The 15986-nt window shown below is 49.5% G+C and overlaps 3 protein-coding genes across 3 annotated transcripts; 2 read left to right on the plus strand and 1 right to left on the minus strand.

The window, feature by feature from the left end:
- Positions 1–251: 251 nt before the first annotated feature.
- Positions 252–12038, plus strand: DFJ58DRAFT_141291 (uncharacterized protein). The gene is made up of 19 exons (XM_041378847.1): positions 252–365; positions 417–1126; positions 1176–1304; positions 1353–1480; positions 1534–1934; positions 1987–3191; positions 3246–4327; positions 4379–6380; positions 6432–9371; positions 9424–9945; positions 9997–10101; positions 10148–10348; positions 10398–10600; positions 10651–10888; positions 10941–11027; positions 11080–11257; positions 11308–11459; positions 11514–11687; positions 11748–12038. The coding sequence occupies exons 1-19, from the start codon at positions 290–292 to the stop codon at positions 11868–11870; spliced, it is 10656 nt and encodes a 3551-aa protein (XP_041247776.1). The 5' UTR covers positions 252–289; the 3' UTR covers positions 11871–12038.
- Positions 11999–14106, minus strand: DFJ58DRAFT_769801 (uncharacterized protein). The gene is made up of 9 exons (XM_041389037.1): positions 13919–14106; positions 13816–13865; positions 13733–13761; positions 13593–13683; positions 13414–13546; positions 12829–13366; positions 12663–12776; positions 12225–12613; positions 11999–12167 (listed from the first exon to the last, which is right to left on the minus strand). Exons 1-9 carry the CDS (start codon positions 14057–14059, stop codon positions 12093–12095), a joined length of 1560 nt encoding a protein of 519 aa, XP_041247777.1. The 5' UTR covers positions 14060–14106; the 3' UTR covers positions 11999–12092.
- Positions 14107–14219: 113 nt separating this feature from the next.
- On the plus strand, positions 14220–15967 carry DFJ58DRAFT_769802 (Asp-domain-containing protein). The gene is made up of 6 exons (XM_041389038.1): positions 14220–14507; positions 14556–14634; positions 14690–14935; positions 14990–15288; positions 15342–15596; positions 15648–15967. Exons 1-6 carry the CDS (start codon positions 14234–14236, stop codon positions 15722–15724), a joined length of 1230 nt encoding a protein of 409 aa, XP_041247778.1. The 5' UTR covers positions 14220–14233; the 3' UTR covers positions 15725–15967.
- Positions 15968–15986: the final 19 nt, after the last annotated feature.

Consider the following 15986-nt stretch of genomic DNA (forward strand, 5'->3'; position numbering starts at 1 on the left):
ATTAACACGCCTTTATTAGCAGTGTTATTAACAACTGACTTTTCGTCCGTACCCTAATGCGGAGGCTTCACTGCAGAAGGTTGCAACAGTTCAACTTAGTGCCTCGATATTAATCCAGGAACCAAGTATTACTAAGACCACCCCCCGAATGACGGGTTGCTTAAGTAAGCGAGGCTACATCACGTGAAACTCACGTGAGTTTTGACCAAACATCGAGCCAAACACATTTTCCGGGTCAAGATTACCAGTTAGCTTGATGTAAGGCAAGGCCTCTTTCTGCTGTTCCACCATGGACAACACACCACAGCTAGGTACAGCTGCAGACCTTGAGATGCGGGCTGCTCGAATTGCAGACCCTGGCATAGGTACGTGTCCTGCAATAAAACTCAGCTTGTTGTTGAACATACTGGTCATAGATCTCAAAACGAAGCACAATGTTGCATGCGAGCTACGAGAAATGATAGACACTGTCCGAGATGCTGAATCTGCGCGAGTATTCCCTCAAATGATTCCGGTTCTCTTGGAAATTTTGAACACTGGGGAAGCTGCATATCATAAGGACACCATGGAGTACCAATTCAGGCGCGTGCTGCTTGAAATTATACATCGCATACCCTACGGGGAAACTATACGACCTCTGGCTCTACCATTGCTTAGTGGTATGCTTCATGCCTTGCGCCATGATAACGAGGAAAATGGCGTCACTGCATGCAAGATCATTATTGACCTTCTACGGTCATTTCGATCGCTGACAGAAGAACTGGTCGCCGAATACATGGGAATTCTCCAAGACGTTTTTCGCAACATGAGGGGACTTGTACTTGAAACACTCTGCGAGGACTCTCCTGTTCTTGATCCCAATATCGTCCTTCCCAGCATTCGCAGTTTCAAAGTCCTCGCCGAGATGGGAATGGTAGTTGTCACCTTTTCTCAGAGCCACCGCCCCCTTGTGCTTCACGTCATCCAAGCGACACTCTGCCTCAACTTCGAGGTTCTGGGTCTCGAATCTCCCGCCCAGAAAAAAGCTAGAGAAGATTATGAAGCCATGGGATCTTACTGGTCCGGCATGGCACCCACCATGAAGAATCCTCAAGCCTATATGGATTTCATCACTGGGCAAATCAAGGTATGCATCCCTGGAACAATTTCGACATTCGAGGGTCCTCATTGCGCAGATGGTGTCTTATGTTGCATATGTCATGCGAGGCTTTGGAGAACAGTTTGATTCCTTCGGAGAAAGGCTTATTCTTGCTGCTCTTCGACTAATGCAAGACTTGCCTTCTAACGGTATTCAGGCACGAAAGGTGAGTTGTCTGTATCAAAAACGTAACTAGACCTAATACATCCTCTAGGATCTGATAGTGGTGCTACGGCATCTGATTGGAACGCAGCATCGGAAGGCTCTTTTACCCCAAATCGACAAACTATTTGATGAACGTATTCTTCTTGGAGATGGAGTGGGTAGTAAAGAGACTTTGCGGTGAGTTCAGTCGATCGGCCAATGAGGAGCTATAGTTGATCATCACAAATCAGTCCGTCGGTTTACGCCTCTGTCGCAGACCTTGTGCACCACGTCCGGGGCGACCTCTCGGCGAATCAGCTCGCGCGTGTGTCGAAGCTATATTCCGCGTTGATTCATAATCCGTACCTCAATCATAACTTGCATACGCTGTTCTCCAAGATGATGTTCGGTCTAATCGAGAATATTACAACGAAGGACACCGCTCAAGGTGCCACACGGGTACTGACTGCCATGTTCGAGACTTGTGTCGACAAGGTTGAGGCGATGACACTGGTCTTGGACAACGCACTTGAGAGGTTAGAGAAAGCTAAAAATGGCGAAGAGGAAGGCGTCGACTTTCTGCTGATAGAGAAGACCCGACCTGTTGCAGGTGCCGCCTATGCAACTGAGAAGCCAGAAGAGGTTATTCATGGTAAGAAGACTTTCGATGTGCACGAATTACCCTTTGATGCCCCTGGTCTTAGAATGTCGTTTTCTCTTCCGAACCCTCCTTCATGGGTTTCGTGTCTGCCTCGTGGGATTGAAGAAATGTGATGCCCCGGTTCCCGAAGGCACACTAATCCTCCGTCTCTTCGAAAGTTGCATGAAATGTATGGCCCTGTTTGATACCGAGCCACGCGACGCTACCGAAGCCATGGACTGGTTCAGTGCAGTTCTGCTGGAGGTCAATCTGCATGTGTTCCAGGAGGTTTGGACCCACAAGATTGAGTTCTTTTTCGAAGCAGCTCGCAAGAGACCTGCACTCTTACAAATTTGCCAAATTTTGTTCAGTCGTGAAAACGTCTCGCCTACTTTGGTAGCGATCGTCCTTCGTTTCCTCATTGACCGTCTGTCACTTCTTGGGGAATACGATGATCAAACAGCGGTTATCACCATTCGGCTGTTCAAAATGGCATTTGGTGCAGTCACGTCTTTTCCTGTGCCCAATGAGCCCATCCTGGCTGCGCACTTAGCTAAACTCATTATGGATTGTTTCCCTCTCGCTGCCAAAGCCTCCAAGTCAACCAACTACTACCATCTTTTGAGAGGCTTGTTTCGCGCAATTGGCGGAGGAGGGGGTCGCTACGAGCTTCTCTACAAAGAGGTTCTACCACTCCTTCCCGATATGTTAGAAAGCTTAAACCGCCAGTTGCATGCCTCCGAAGGGTATGCGAGGGACATGATCGTTGAGCTTTGCCTTACGGTACCGCTGCGTCTCACACATCTCCTACCCCATCTCACATATCTTATGCGTCCCCTCGCACTTGCGTTGCGTGGGACTCCTGAGCTCGTGTCTCAAGGTCTTCGTACCCTCGAGCTTTGTATCGACAACCTGACACCGGATTTCCTTGATCCGACTCTTAACACCGTTCTTCGAGAACTCATGGAAGCGCTTCATAGTCACCTAAAGCCACTACCTGCCAGTCATCATCATGCCCACACGACCATCCGTATTCTTGGCAAGCTTGGTGGACGCAATCGCCGTTTGTTGTATAAAGAGCCTGCCCTCGAATACAACCCATTCTCGAAGGCCGCAAGCATTCCTCTTTCTTTCGGCGGCTCGATGGAAAACGTGAAGCTGGCTCCGATGATCAACTTAGCAGTCCGAACCCTGCGCAAGGCTGCACCTGCCTATCGTACCCAAACATACTCGTTATTGGAGACGTGTACTATCACTCTTCTGCATGATGTAAGTAAGCTTGGATAGCGTCGTACTTGACTAACTTTCAATGATGTACCACAGAACAACCATGGACCAGACGAATCTGCGGTGTTCGTAAAATCGCTGGAAGCGATATTTGACGCGATACATATGCCCGAAGTGAAAGACGACGCAGACAAGTTCATTCGTGAGCTATCTCGAACTGTATTTTCAATGGAGCTTCGCAAGAACGCTACCAAGGAAGCTGGCCTCAAGCGATATCCTAGTCCTCTACTTTCGTCGTATTTGGAAGCCTTACCTTCCGCTCTTTCACGTGATAACATCGAAGAACTACACAAGGGTGAAGAACTTGTCACGTCAATCTTGAATGACCTGGTGGTCATGTGCGCGCAGAATGGTGCTACTGCACAGGACGTTGTTCCTACACTGGTCCAAATCTCTGCGCGCTTTTGTGCGGTCTGCCTTGACGATTCATGGGTACGGAAGAGCGCAGGTTGCATTGGAATCAGGATTTTAACGTTCCTGCCTAATATCGGTATCAAATGGATGAGTGAAGTTGAACTTGTGCGAACCTTGCTCCACATTCTGAAGGATCTCCCTTTTGATCTTCCCCGTGATGTCACCGACGTGATCGAGGTCCTTAAACGTGTATTGCGCGTCACCTACACGAATTTGGATGCCACGGCAGACGTCCCCATCATCGCTCGTGCCAAGCTAGTCCACATCATCGGTATCTTTTTCTCGGAGCTCTCAAATTCCAACCCAGTGGTTCGCCAAGCAGCGCAAATCTGCGTCGACGTCTTCGTCGAGCTCACTGGCAAGTCGGCTCACGAGCTCCTCTTACCGCATCGGGATCGCATGTTGACAGCAATATACACCAAACCATTGAGGGCGTTATCGTTTCCCATTCAGGTGGGCATGATTGATGCAGTACGCTATTGTGTCAGTCTCGATCCACCTCTTCCGGAGCTGAATGACGAATTGCTCCGATTGTTGCATGAAACTCTCGGACTCGCCGATGCCGACGACGTCCAGCTCGCTCGTGGGAATCTTCGCCAAGGATCTCTCGAGATTATCAAGCTTAGGGTAGCTTGCATCAAGCTCCTTACTGCATCTATGCCTATGACGGATTTCTTTTCAAAGCAGCATCAAACTAGACAGAGGTCAATCATAGTTCCCAATTTCTCTGGCGTCATTGACATCGTATGATGCAGGGTCACTGGCGTCTATTTCAAGTCTTTGTATTCCCCTTCACAGGAGGTAAAAGAAGTTGCGCACGAAGGACTTCGTATGGTTCTAACACATCAAAGCCGACTCCCCAAAGAGCTTTTGCAGACGGGCCTGCGCCCTATCTTGATGAACCTTGCGGATCCCAAGCGTCTGTCGGTCTCTGGCCTGGAGGGGCTTGCGAGATTACTAGAGCTCTTGATCAACTACTTCAAAGTTGAGATCGGGCATAAGCTCTTGGATCATTTCCGCATCGTCGCAGATCCCCAAATGTTACAGGCATCTTCAAAGCTTCCCTTAGCTGAGAATGAAGGCGTTACGAAGCTCGTCCGATTGGCCAACATCTTCCATCTTCTCCCTTCCGCAGCGAACATCTTTTTGGAACACCTCGTCAATGCCATAGTCCAGACGGAAGCTCAAATGCACTTTTCCGGCCGTAGTCCTTTCTCCGAGCCCCTTGGCAAATACCTAGATCGTTACCCAGGAGAGGCGATGGACTTCTTTATGCGCCATCTCCAGCTCCCTCGTCATGTCAGAACCCTGAGAAGCATCCTTCAAGCAAGGCTTGCTCCCAATCTCGAGCGTGAGATTGCGTCTCGCACGCAGGCGTTAGTCGAGCACTGTTTGAAAAGCGGCGATCGGAGTCTCCTACTTCCTGGCCTCCTACTCTTTGATGACCTGGCAGACCTTCAGCCAACTTGGCTTGCAGACAACGAATACATCATAGATGTGCTCCTCGGGATATGGCGCTCAGAGCCTCTGCAGCCTGAACAAGATGAAGTTATGGTCCCTGACGCGATTCACCGGCAATCTTCAATCATGTCAATCTTTATGAAAGCGCTGGAGCGAACCCCTCGCGTCGACTTGCTTTTCGACATTGTTGCGATCTACACTCGCGATATCGCAATGGATTTAACACGACTCACACAATTCCTCTATCGGCACGTTGCGCTGAATGAGGACCTCTTCTATCGCCGCAATGTCTTGTCACGCTTCGTGGTTTGGTTCGAAGACACGTCGTATCCGTGGGCTCAGAAGACCTTTTTCCTGCGTTTTGTTCTGACGCCGACTATCTTGATTCAAGCAAATAGCCCCAACAAGGAGGGCCTGCTTGACATGGACTTCATAACATCTCTTCATCGAGTGATCTGGCAACCCATGACTGACACGACTTCTTTCCCGGATGCCGATGATATGTTCATGATTGAGTTGCTGCACTTGACCACGGTGCTGATACATCGCTTCCCAGAGCTCGTTGAAGATGTGAAAAAGGATATCATCCGTTGCGCATGGCACTATATCACTAGTGAAGATGCAGTGGTGAAGCAGACGGCGTACCTACTAGCTGCGCGTTTCTTCGAAGCCTTTGATACCCCGCAGAAATTTATCCTCCGGGCTTGGACGGGCCTTCTTCGTCCTCCTCATACAGATGGCAAACTTCTTATCAAACAGGCGCTGGATATTCTTGCACCAGCTCTTCCTCGCTCAGGTGGCAATGATGCAGGATATCCTCAGTGGGCTAGGACGACTCGGCGTTTACTCGCAGAAGAGGGCAATGGGTTTCAACAAATCATCATGATTTACCAACTGCTCGTCCGCCAGCCACACTTATTCTATCCCGTTCGTGCATTGTTCATCCCACACATGGTCAACTCGCTGTCCAAACTCGGTCTCTCTGGCACGGCGTCCGGTGAATCTCGTATACTCTCCATAGATATCTCCCAGGTTATCTTTGATTGGGAACAGAAGTCGCCGGATTCTGGCACCCATGCTGAGCTGTCCCGAGCTTCCACTACATGGGTCACCCCCCTTCCCTTCAGAGAGAGTATTGTCAGTTTCCTCGTTCGCCTTGCAACCTCTCCTCTAGAGCCAACATCCAGGACCATTTTGTTGCCTCGTGCACTATCGCTGTTGCAGAAGATGGTTGCGCCTTCAGGTTGGAGTGACGTGACCGTCAAGTTGAACTTTTTTTCGCGTGCTCTGGAACAGGTACATACATTACGCACTTCATACCTGTGGAATGCTAACGCCACCGTACAGACAGAACTTGATTCAGAACCCCACCTTAATCAAGCCCTCAGCGCTGCAAAAGTGCTGCAAGTTGTCGCTGCAGATAAGGATGATGCCTGGTATCTGGCCAATGCCACAATCCTCCAATCCTTGGTTCGCAAAGGCCTGACGACAGACGATCCCGGTTTGCATGACGCCCTTCATCCCATCTTTGAACATCTCTTGCAACTTTTCCCTTTGCCTGATCGAGACGAGAAACAGGGTGATATGTCAGACTTCCATACCTGGGTCTACACAGCAGTCGAGGATGGTTTGGCGAACACAACCGCCCTTCGTGGAATACTTCTCATGCTCAAATCCGTCGTACAAGTAACAGCGGAGCGCGTTCAGCCATTCAGTGCATCCCTTCTACGCCTCTTCAGCAAACTAGCCAAAGACCACGTCAGTTCGACCCCGACTACCAACGGATTTGAAAACGGTGTCCGGCTCATCATCTCTATCATTGAGATTTGCAAAGCTACCATTCTACACCTCGGCGACCATCGGAAGTCATTTTTTGCTGCATTCACTGCGCTCACAGAGAAATCCAAGAGTCCTACTCTGTGTCACTTTTCACTTGATGTCATGCGTGACTGGGCCCTTCATACGAACGAAGCATATCCAACAATGAAGGACAAAGTCAGCGTGCTGCAGAAAATGGCAGGCTTTGAGACCCGCAGCGATGCTCTATTCCACAGCTACCTGGAGCTCATCTACGACATCTACACAGAACCATCATTGCGCAGGAGTGATTTGACGTCTCGACTGGAACAATGTTTCCTCCTTGGGTGTCGTGCTCGAGATCCTGTGCTCAGAGAACGATTTATGGACCTTCTAGACAGTAGCATTCCTCGTTCTCTTCAGGGTCGTCTAGCATATATCTTGGGAGTCCAGAGTTGGGAACCTCTCGCGGACCATAACTGGATCTATCTTGCTCTCCATCTCCTTCTCGGGGCTGTTGACGGCGAAGTGCCATTGATTTCGGAGCGGAGGATCAACATGGTACCCTTAAATGGCCACTTCGTTGCTCGACAGAATGCAGCGTCCGTCGTCCGCGCTATGCAGAGATTGGCATTCCTTGACCCTCAAGTTGCGCATGACACTTGGGTATCAGTCTTTCCCGCGGCGTGGGCGTGTCTTTCCCGTCGAGAACAGGCGGACATGACACTCCACATGATCAACCTGCTGAGCAAGGACTTCCATGCCAAGCAGCTCGAGCTGCGCCCCAACGTTATCCAGACTCTATTGGGCGGTATTCACGCCTGCTCACCTCCTATGACTCTGCCACCCTACCTAGTGAAATACCTCGCAAAATCATACGGCGCATGGCACGTTGGGATGGAGATTTTGGAGACTTCTCTGGACTCCGTCAAAGACGATGATCCCACTGTGAAAGAGACGGTTTCCGATTCGCTCGCAGACGTTTATGCTGAATTAACGGAGGAGGATGTGTTCTATGGTCTTTGGCGCCGGCGAAGCCTCCAACTTGAGACGAACATGGCGCTTTCGTTTGAACAGAATGGCATGTGGGAGTTTGCCTCCAACTGTTATGAAGGGGCGATGACGAAGGCGAAGAGTAGCCAAATCCCATTCTTAGAAGTGGAGTATTGCCTTTGGGAAGACCACTGGATGCTCGCAGCAGAAAAACTCCAGCAGTGGGACACATTGCATGATTTGGCGAAGAGCGAAGGAAATCAAGAACTCCTACTTGAGAGTGCGTGGCGCACGAAGGATTGGGCCGATCAGAAGGAATCCCTGGAGGAGCAGATCAACCAGCTACCCGACATCGCGACTCCGCGAAAGCGAGTCTTCGAGGCATTCATCGCTCTTCTGAAAGTGCCTGGTGCGCTGGAAAAGAACACCGAATTCACGAAGATCCTCGAAGATGCAATGCAGCTGTCGCTGCGTAAATGGGTTGCTCTTCCGTTCCACATGTCGGCTGCTCACGTTCCGCTGTTACAACACTTCCAGCAGTTTGTTGAGCTCCAAGAGGCCGTCCAGATTTTTGGTTCTCTCTCTACAACTACCGCTCAGAATCTGGAGAAGAAGTCCTCGGATCTCAAGATGGTTCTACAAGCTTGGCGAGAGCGCCTTCCTAACCTGCAAGACGACATTAGCATATGGAGCGACTTGGTTGCTTGGAGGCAGAATGTTTTCAACGCAATCAACAAGGCGTATATCCCTCTTATCTCTAATACCAACCAGAGCAATAATTCCGCGACAAGCAACTTCAATACCTCGGGTTATCGCGGGTACCATGAAACGGCTTGGATCATCAATCGCTTTGCCCATGTTGCGAGGAAGCACGATCTTCTTGACGTCTGCTTCAGTTCATTGAACAAGATTTATACACTGCCGAATATCGAGATATCGGAAGCTTTTCTCAAACTACGAGAACAAGCGCGCTGCCACTACCAGAAACCCAATGATCTGCAAGCAGGACTGGAAGTCATCAACAACACAAACCTGATGTACTTCTCTAACCCCCAGAAGGCTGAGTTTTTCACTCTGAAGGGCATGTTTCATGCGAGAAGTGGGAGGAACGATGACGCCAATCACTCCTTCGGCCAAGCAGTTCAGATGGACATGTCTCAAGCCAAAGCATGGGCGGAATGGGGACGGTATAGCGATCGCATGTTTAAGGAGTTCCCCAGCGAGATGTCGCACGCTGCCAATGCTGTTAGCTGCTACCTCCAGGCAGCTGGACAGTACAAGAATGGAAAGAGTCGGCCCCTGCTGACTCGGGTGCTCTGGTTGTTGAGTGTAGATGACGCGCAATTTACGATCTCCCGAGCGTTCGACACTTACAAGGGCGAGGCAGCGTTTTGGTACTGGATATCGCTCATCCCACAGCTTTGTCTTTCTATCAGTCAACGCGAAGTCAAACAAGCGCGTTATATCCTGCTGAACCTTGCCAAGTTATTCCCCCAGGTATTCAGCTACTCGATTCTAACTTCTTGTCATGAGCTAATCCTGGTTGCAGGCATTATTTTTCCCATTGCGCACGACGAAGGAGGACATGCAATTCATCAAGAAGCAAGCTTTGGTTACGGCAGCAGCTCGCGCTCAAAGTGCAATGACTGCCAATGCAAACAGGCGTTCTGACGGCGACCAAGTGATGCAAGACGCCACGGCTGAAGTCCAAGCAGATATAATCAAGAAGGAGAATTCGTCGAGCGACGCTATCGAGTCTCAGCTTTCTCAAGCCCAGTCCCAAACCCAACAAGCCCAGTCCAACACAGAGATAACTCCTGCTACTGCACAAAACGCGGGCGCCACTGCTTCCGCTCAAAATGCTCCGGGTGCTTCTGACACTCAGCCGACTTATGTCGTCCGTCAATCTTGGGAACATGTCGATGAGGTCGTTCAGATTCTTAAAACGGCCTTCCCGCTACTTATTCTGAGCATGGAGACTATGGTGGATCAGATACTACAGAGGTTCAAGGCTACCCCTGAAGAAGAGATTTATCGGTTGATCTGTATGCTTTTGCTGGACGCTGTGCAGGTAGGTAATTCATGCGCTACCCGCAGACAGACGTGAACTGTGCACTTCCAGAATTACGTGATGCGGACGAATACGACGGAGGATGACGGGCAGCTTCAGCAACATACCGTACAAAACATTTCCAAGATGGCTGCGAACTTGACTGGATCGGCTAGGGTATGCTCTTGCTACTCGAACAAGGACAAGACTGACCTTGCTGTAGCGAGAATATGAAGAAGACTTTGTCAAGAGTAAACTCACGCATTACGAGTACATCCGAAAGCTTCAGCAATGGAGGGACCGCCAAGAGAAGTATCTCGACTCTCGACCACGCATCCAGTCTCTCGACCTCCTCAGCCACTATCTCACTGAGTTCCAATACGGCAAATTCGACGATATTGAGGTTCCAGGTCAGTACACCGAGGTGAGTTGCGTGCTTGATTTTGTCGACTCGACCTTACATTTTGCTATAGGATAAGGATAGCAATCAGAACTTCATTCGGATCCAGCAATTTGGATCCAAGTTCGAGAACTGTCGATCATATGGTTATTGCTGGCGCAGATTCACGGTGCATGGCAACGACAACTCACGGACATCGTTCTCAGTTCAGCTTCCTTCTGGCCGACACTGGCGCAGGGAGGAGCGGCTGACGCAAGTGTTCCGGACTTTCAACTGGTGAGGCCGTTTCTAGCTCACATACTCTCCTTATTGACCTTGCCTACTAGTGCCTTGGTCCGCAGGAAGGAATCTCGCAAGCGAAATCTGCTGTTCCATATTCCAGCTGCTATCTCTTGTAGCCCTAGTCTTCGCCTCCTGCAGACAGATTCGTCGTACATCACGCTCGGAGACATATACGACCATCACTGCGAGGAAGCTGGTCTATCTCGTGAAGACCCTATACTCGTCTCTGGTGAGAAAGTCAAGAGTGTGTTGCTAGAATTCAAGCAAAAGAGTGGCAGGGCGGTAAGTACATTCGCAATACGTCCTGGACTCATTCTTATAACTTTCACGACAGCCGAGCAAAGCGGAATACTTCACCCTCCGAAAAGACATCATGGATGAAATTGGCACCAAACTCGTTCCAGATGATGTTCTGTCCAAAGTAAGCCATTCGGTCTCTTTATGTAGTCAGTACCTCATGTTCTCGCGCCCAGTATATGACAAGTGCCATGGCCACGCCCGCAGACCTTTGGCGGATGCGCAAGCAGTTTGCCCTTCAAGTTGCTGCGACAAGCTTCATGACCTTCGTCTTCTGCCTCACGAGCCGCGCGCCCTCACGTTTCCATCTTTCTCGGTCGACAGGGCTCATGACGATGAGTGAAATGTTGCCTGGTATGCCTGTTACCCCCAACTATTGAATCAGTTACTAATTGGGAATGCAGGCCTAGCAGGTCAGGCGCCTGTGTTCGCGTCTAATGATGCGGTGCCCTTCCGCTTTACCCCGAATATGCAGAGGTTTTTAGGCCCTGTGTTTACCGAGGGGTTATTGACGACAGGCATCATGGTTATCGGAAGGTGTCTTACCGAGCCCGATGTACGTTTTTTCCCCATTTAACTTGGTCTTCATCCACTGAGATAGACAATACAGTTTGGTCTTGAACAACAACTTTGTCTCTTCGCTCGGGACGAGGTGATGACATGGATGCACGGAAAAGGACATCCGTGGACGTTCGATTTATCGTTCAGGACAAGCTGTGCGGCGAACATTGAGGGTGTGGTGAAGCGTGCTGAAATCATGGCATGTAAAATCGAGAGAGAGACGGTGGGTATACGTTATGAATCATATGCAAGTTCTTGTTCTGACCGGTTTGTCGTCGTACAGGCCCAATCGACCACAAATATGGGTGGTATGCCAGTCGTACAGACTGTTACCAACTTGATCTCGACGGCTACGAATCCTGTGCAATTGATGAGGATGAGCGAGGTATATCATCCATGGTTCTAGGTTATCGAATGTTATCGAATGTTGTCTTAATGATCTTTTATCTGTCTTTGTTTGACTGCTGTGCTGGACGTTGATTGCTTTGTATACATGCACGTTGTACACTAGACATAACATACTTAGAGCTTGTAGCAATGGTTATTTCTGACATCCGAGCAACGCGTGAGAGGCGTTGCCATCTCCAGTGCAAAGCATATATTCATGCGAACTCCCCCTAACATTGGTTCACGCGCGGGTATTGCGCAAGTAACCTTCTGTTTGCCGGAAGGAATTGATATGATTCTCGCTCTCAAGCATCATCTACCAACAACAGTTTCAGGTTCAAAAAGACAAGTTTCGTCAAAGAAAAATACCTACCTCTTCCGCCATCAACGCGATATCACTCCCTGGCCTATTATACATTATCGCATTAGCAAACATTAGATACACATCCCTCTGAAAATCTCTTGAGGTCCTGATAACTCCATCTTTGATCCTTGCTTTGATAGTCTTCAAGTCCATGGGGCGCTTGATGATATCGTGGTAATCGGGCGCTTCGGTCGGTTTGATAGGATTGTGAAAGATATTACCGTTACGGTGTTGTGAGATTTGAGAATGTAGGAGGTTGATGACAGCCTGGAAGCGCTTGTTAGCAATGGGTTGAGTTTGAGTTGTGGATTGGGCGGTGGAGCCGGATGGACCAGATTGGAGGGGTGTGGAAGGGCGTTGCTCGCTGCTTGTTGTGTCGCCCCGGGGACGTGTGGTGACTGTGTACACCTTGGTTAGCGGATGCTCAGTCATTTTGGGGGCACAAACCTTGTTCCTCCTCTCCTGGTGTAGGAGGCGAGCTCTCCTCACGTAAACGTTTCTTGTTGGGCTCTTCAGTGCCTTCACTATCGTCAACTTCCACTTCGTCCACCTTGCGTTTGGCTACGCAATATGAATTACCGATTTGGTTTTGTGAAGCCCAACGTAAACGTACCTTGTGAACTTGTCTCTGTATCAACAGATAAGTTCTGCTCCGCATCGACTTCTATAGATGTCTCTTGCTCTGGTTCAGTATGGGAGTGTTCGGTGTCATGTACGTGGCACGCCTCCTCCTCGTCACGTTCGAGTGTCTCTTCCTCATGGACAGGTGACTCCTCATCGTGTTCGGGTGACTGTTGGCTAGCTTCTTCCTCAACAGACCCCTCTGGGGCGCCAGGTGTCAATATTGCCTCTATCTCAGTTGCTTCATCGTCTGGGGACGTGGGTTGTTGCTCCCATTCAGACTGTTCTGTTTCGTCCTCGTGGGTTGAGGCTACGGGTTCGTCGAGTTCGATTGGCTGCTCATCATTTTCATTCTCAGGCTCGTGTTCCTCGGTTTGTGGCGGGTGAGAGGATTCTGTTTCCACAGGGACTGGTTCGGGGGTTTGATCAGGTTCAGTGTTCTCGGGTTCCTGCACAGGGACTGGTTCTTCTTCCACTTCTTCTGGGTGGGGGGTAGGTTCACGTTCTTGCTCCTGGATGACCTCGAATTCCTGCACAATTGAGTTAGACTGAAAACAAAGCAACCAAAAACACGCACGACGACTGTTTCACTCTGTGTAGGTGCAGTATTGTGTTCTGCCTCGTGCTCGAATTCTGTCCCAGAGAGCTTGGCACGAATCTTATCGTCCCATTTTCCAGCCCGAATATCTTGAATTTCTGCAACGATAGATCTAGGCAGGGTTAGTATGACGCAAACTATACGTTTCAGGTACTCACTTGAACTTGACTTCCTCTGCTGCAATCAAGTCACGCAACTCCAGGAGACGTGCAGTATAGAACTTCTGGGCAAGCTTGAGATTCACAAGAGCTATGTGACTTTAAGTAATATTTTGGAGTGGCATTCGATTAGGGCTTACCATGTGGAGCATTCGGGTCAGACTCGGTGCTACATGGACATTTATGAGGACATATACAACTTGGGTTAGCGCAAGCATCTCACCACTCAAGCTGAGCATCATTCATCAGGCGAGCATATATATCGCGACAAGACTACAACATGGTCTGAGTACGCCATACATAGTAAAAAGTCGAAATGGGCTGACATTAGCGGAAAAGAAAGTTTTTGGACGAGAAGTTATGGGATGCTTTGAGAGTAGCTTTGAGACTTGCTGCCAAGCATTTGCGCCGTACTCGTACACTGCTTGTGCGAGTAAAAGACATTCTACGTTGGTTAATGGACTCATGACTACCCGAGACTCTCCTCACAAGTCCTGTCGATCCTTCAGTCTCCGTGAGAATTATTATCGGCGAACCCGCTCCGGCAATGTCCAAATTAGGATTATGCAGCGGAAGACGTCAGCCCCCATTTAAGACCGTTAACAGCTGCGAACTTGCCCGTCCCTCTTTCTCTTTACACAATGTTACTCTCCGCGTTCGCTACAACGCTCTGCCTCCTTCCTTTCGCTTCAGCTGGTGTACACAAACTAAAGCTTAACAAGCTACCACAAGTATCACCAGGTCATTCACTAGAGACTGCCTACCTCGCGGAGAAGTATGGCGCAGCACCTTCCCAACAACTACCTTTGATGGGTGCTGGCGGTGCTGGCCGTCACATTCGCCCATCAACTGGTGAGGATGATCTCTTCTGGACTCAGGGAGTCATCAACGGTGGACATGACGTCCCCCTCACCAGTATGTGACTGCCATCTCCTCTCTTGCTGGCATATTCACATTTCTCAGACTTCATGAATGCTCAGTATTACACTGAGATTCTCATTGGTACGCCCCCTCAGTCATTCAAGGTTATCCTTGATACTGGGTAAGGAGTTTTCCTTTTATTTTTTGTCGTATGCTTAACATTCGCTCTCTTCTAGGTCGAGTAACCTCTGGGTCCCCAGCTCCAAGTGCACATCCATCGCGTGCTTCCTTCATGCTAAATACGAGTCTACCTCTTCCTCTACGTACAAGGCCAATGGATCCGAGTTCTCCATTCAGTACGGCACTGGCTCCATGGAGGGCTACGTCTCCTCAGACGTTCTCACCATCGGTGACCTCACTATCCGTAGCCAGGACTTCGCAGAGGCCACCAAAGAGCCTGGTCTCACTTTTGCCTTCGGCAAGTATGTCCATTTCCCTTGAAAGTTTTGATGAATTGCGGTTGACCCGTGAATTAGGTTCGACGGTATTCTCGGCCTTGCCTACGATACCATCTCTGTTAACCATATCACTCCCCCATTCTACAGCATGATTAACCAAGGTCTCATCGACGAGCCTGTCTTCGCCTTCCGCCTTGGTGAATCAGAAGCTGATGGTGGTGAGGCCACGTTTGGTGGTATCGACAGCGCCGCGTACACTGGTACCATCGACTACGTCCCCCTCCGCCGCAAGGCATACTGGGAAGTCGAGCTTGAGAAAGTCGCATTTGGAAGCGATGTACTGGAACTTGACATGACAGGCGCTGCTATTGACACCGGCAAGTCCCCTCTTTATCTGATCAATTTCAATTTCTCACTAGATTGCATATAGGCACCTCCCTCATCGCCCTTCCCACTGACATTGCCGAAATGCTCAATACCCAAATTGGCGCCACCAAGTCCTGGAACGGCCAATACCAAGTGGACTGTGCTAAAGTCCCATCCCTTCCCGAGATGACCTTCTATTTCGGCGGCAAACCCTACCCACTCAAGGGGAGCGACTATGTATTGGAAGTTCAGGGCACGTGCATTTCTTCGTTCACCGGTATGGATATCAACCTTCCTGGAGGTTCATTGTGGATTATTGGTACGCGATCCATATACTTTTTACCACGGACATCCTGATAAGTGCCTTCAGGTGATGTGTTCCTCCGCCGTTACTACACAGTTTACGACCTCGGCCGGGACGCTGTTGGGTTCGCCAAGGCTACATGAGGGGTTCCTAGGCGATCTTGTACCATGACGAAGCTGGTATCTATACCACAAAGTGGTACATGCGTCTTCTGCACAGTTTGAAAAACTTCAATTATGAGTGCCTGGGTTATCCACATGCGTCATTACCTGCTATTGCGATGCTCTGCTGTACAGTTATAATATGTTGATCCGATACATCGCATGGCGTATAAACTCTGTCCAAAAATCGTGCAACACACTATAAATTATATTTGACATGAGTCACATGACAGAACAGGAGTAT

Source organism: Suillus subalutaceus (genome assembly GCF_016647625.1).
Source record: "Suillus subalutaceus strain FC151 chromosome Unknown DFJ58scaffold_17, whole genome shotgun sequence".
In the NCBI taxonomy this organism is placed as follows: Eukaryota; Fungi; Basidiomycota; class Agaricomycetes; order Boletales; family Suillaceae; genus Suillus; species Suillus subalutaceus.

What these genes read in the sequence shown, in the direction of transcription:
- DFJ58DRAFT_769802 (XM_041389038.1), top strand. Translation starts at nt 14,234, where the DNA reads ATGTTACTCTCCGCGTTCGCTACAACGCTCTGCCTCCTTCCTTTCGCT. An exon ending in ACATGACGTCCCCCTCACCA is followed by an intron (nt 14,508 to 14,555) that starts GTATGTGACTGC and finishes CACATTTCTCAG; the next exon opens with ACTTCATGAATGCTCAGTAT. An exon ending in CTCACTTTTGCCTTCGGCAA is followed by an intron (nt 14,936 to 14,989) that starts GTATGTCCATTT and finishes CCCGTGAATTAG; the next exon opens with GTTCGACGGTATTCTCGGCC.
- DFJ58DRAFT_141291 (XM_041378847.1), top strand. Translation starts at nt 290, where the DNA reads ATGGACAACACACCACAGCTAGGTACAGCTGCAGACCTTGAGATGCGG. An exon ending in AATTGCAGACCCTGGCATAG is followed by an intron (nt 366 to 416) that starts GTACGTGTCCTG and finishes TACTGGTCATAG; the next exon opens with ATCTCAAAACGAAGCACAAT. An exon ending in CAGATGATGTTCTGTCCAAA is followed by an intron (nt 11,028 to 11,079) that starts GTAAGCCATTCG and finishes TCTCGCGCCCAG; the next exon opens with TATATGACAAGTGCCATGGC.
- DFJ58DRAFT_769801 (XM_041389037.1), bottom strand. Translation starts at nt 14,059, where the DNA reads ATGAGTCCATTAACCAACGTAGAATGTCTTTTACTCGCACAAGCAGTG. An exon ending in AATGATGCTCAGCTTGAGTG is followed by an intron (nt 13,762 to 13,815) that starts GTGAGATGCTTG and finishes ATGTCCATGTAG; the next exon opens with CACCGAGTCTGACCCGAATG. An exon ending in TGACCCGAATGCTCCACATG is followed by an intron (nt 13,684 to 13,732) that starts GTAAGCCCTAAT and finishes AAAGTCACATAG; the next exon opens with CTCTTGTGAATCTCAAGCTT.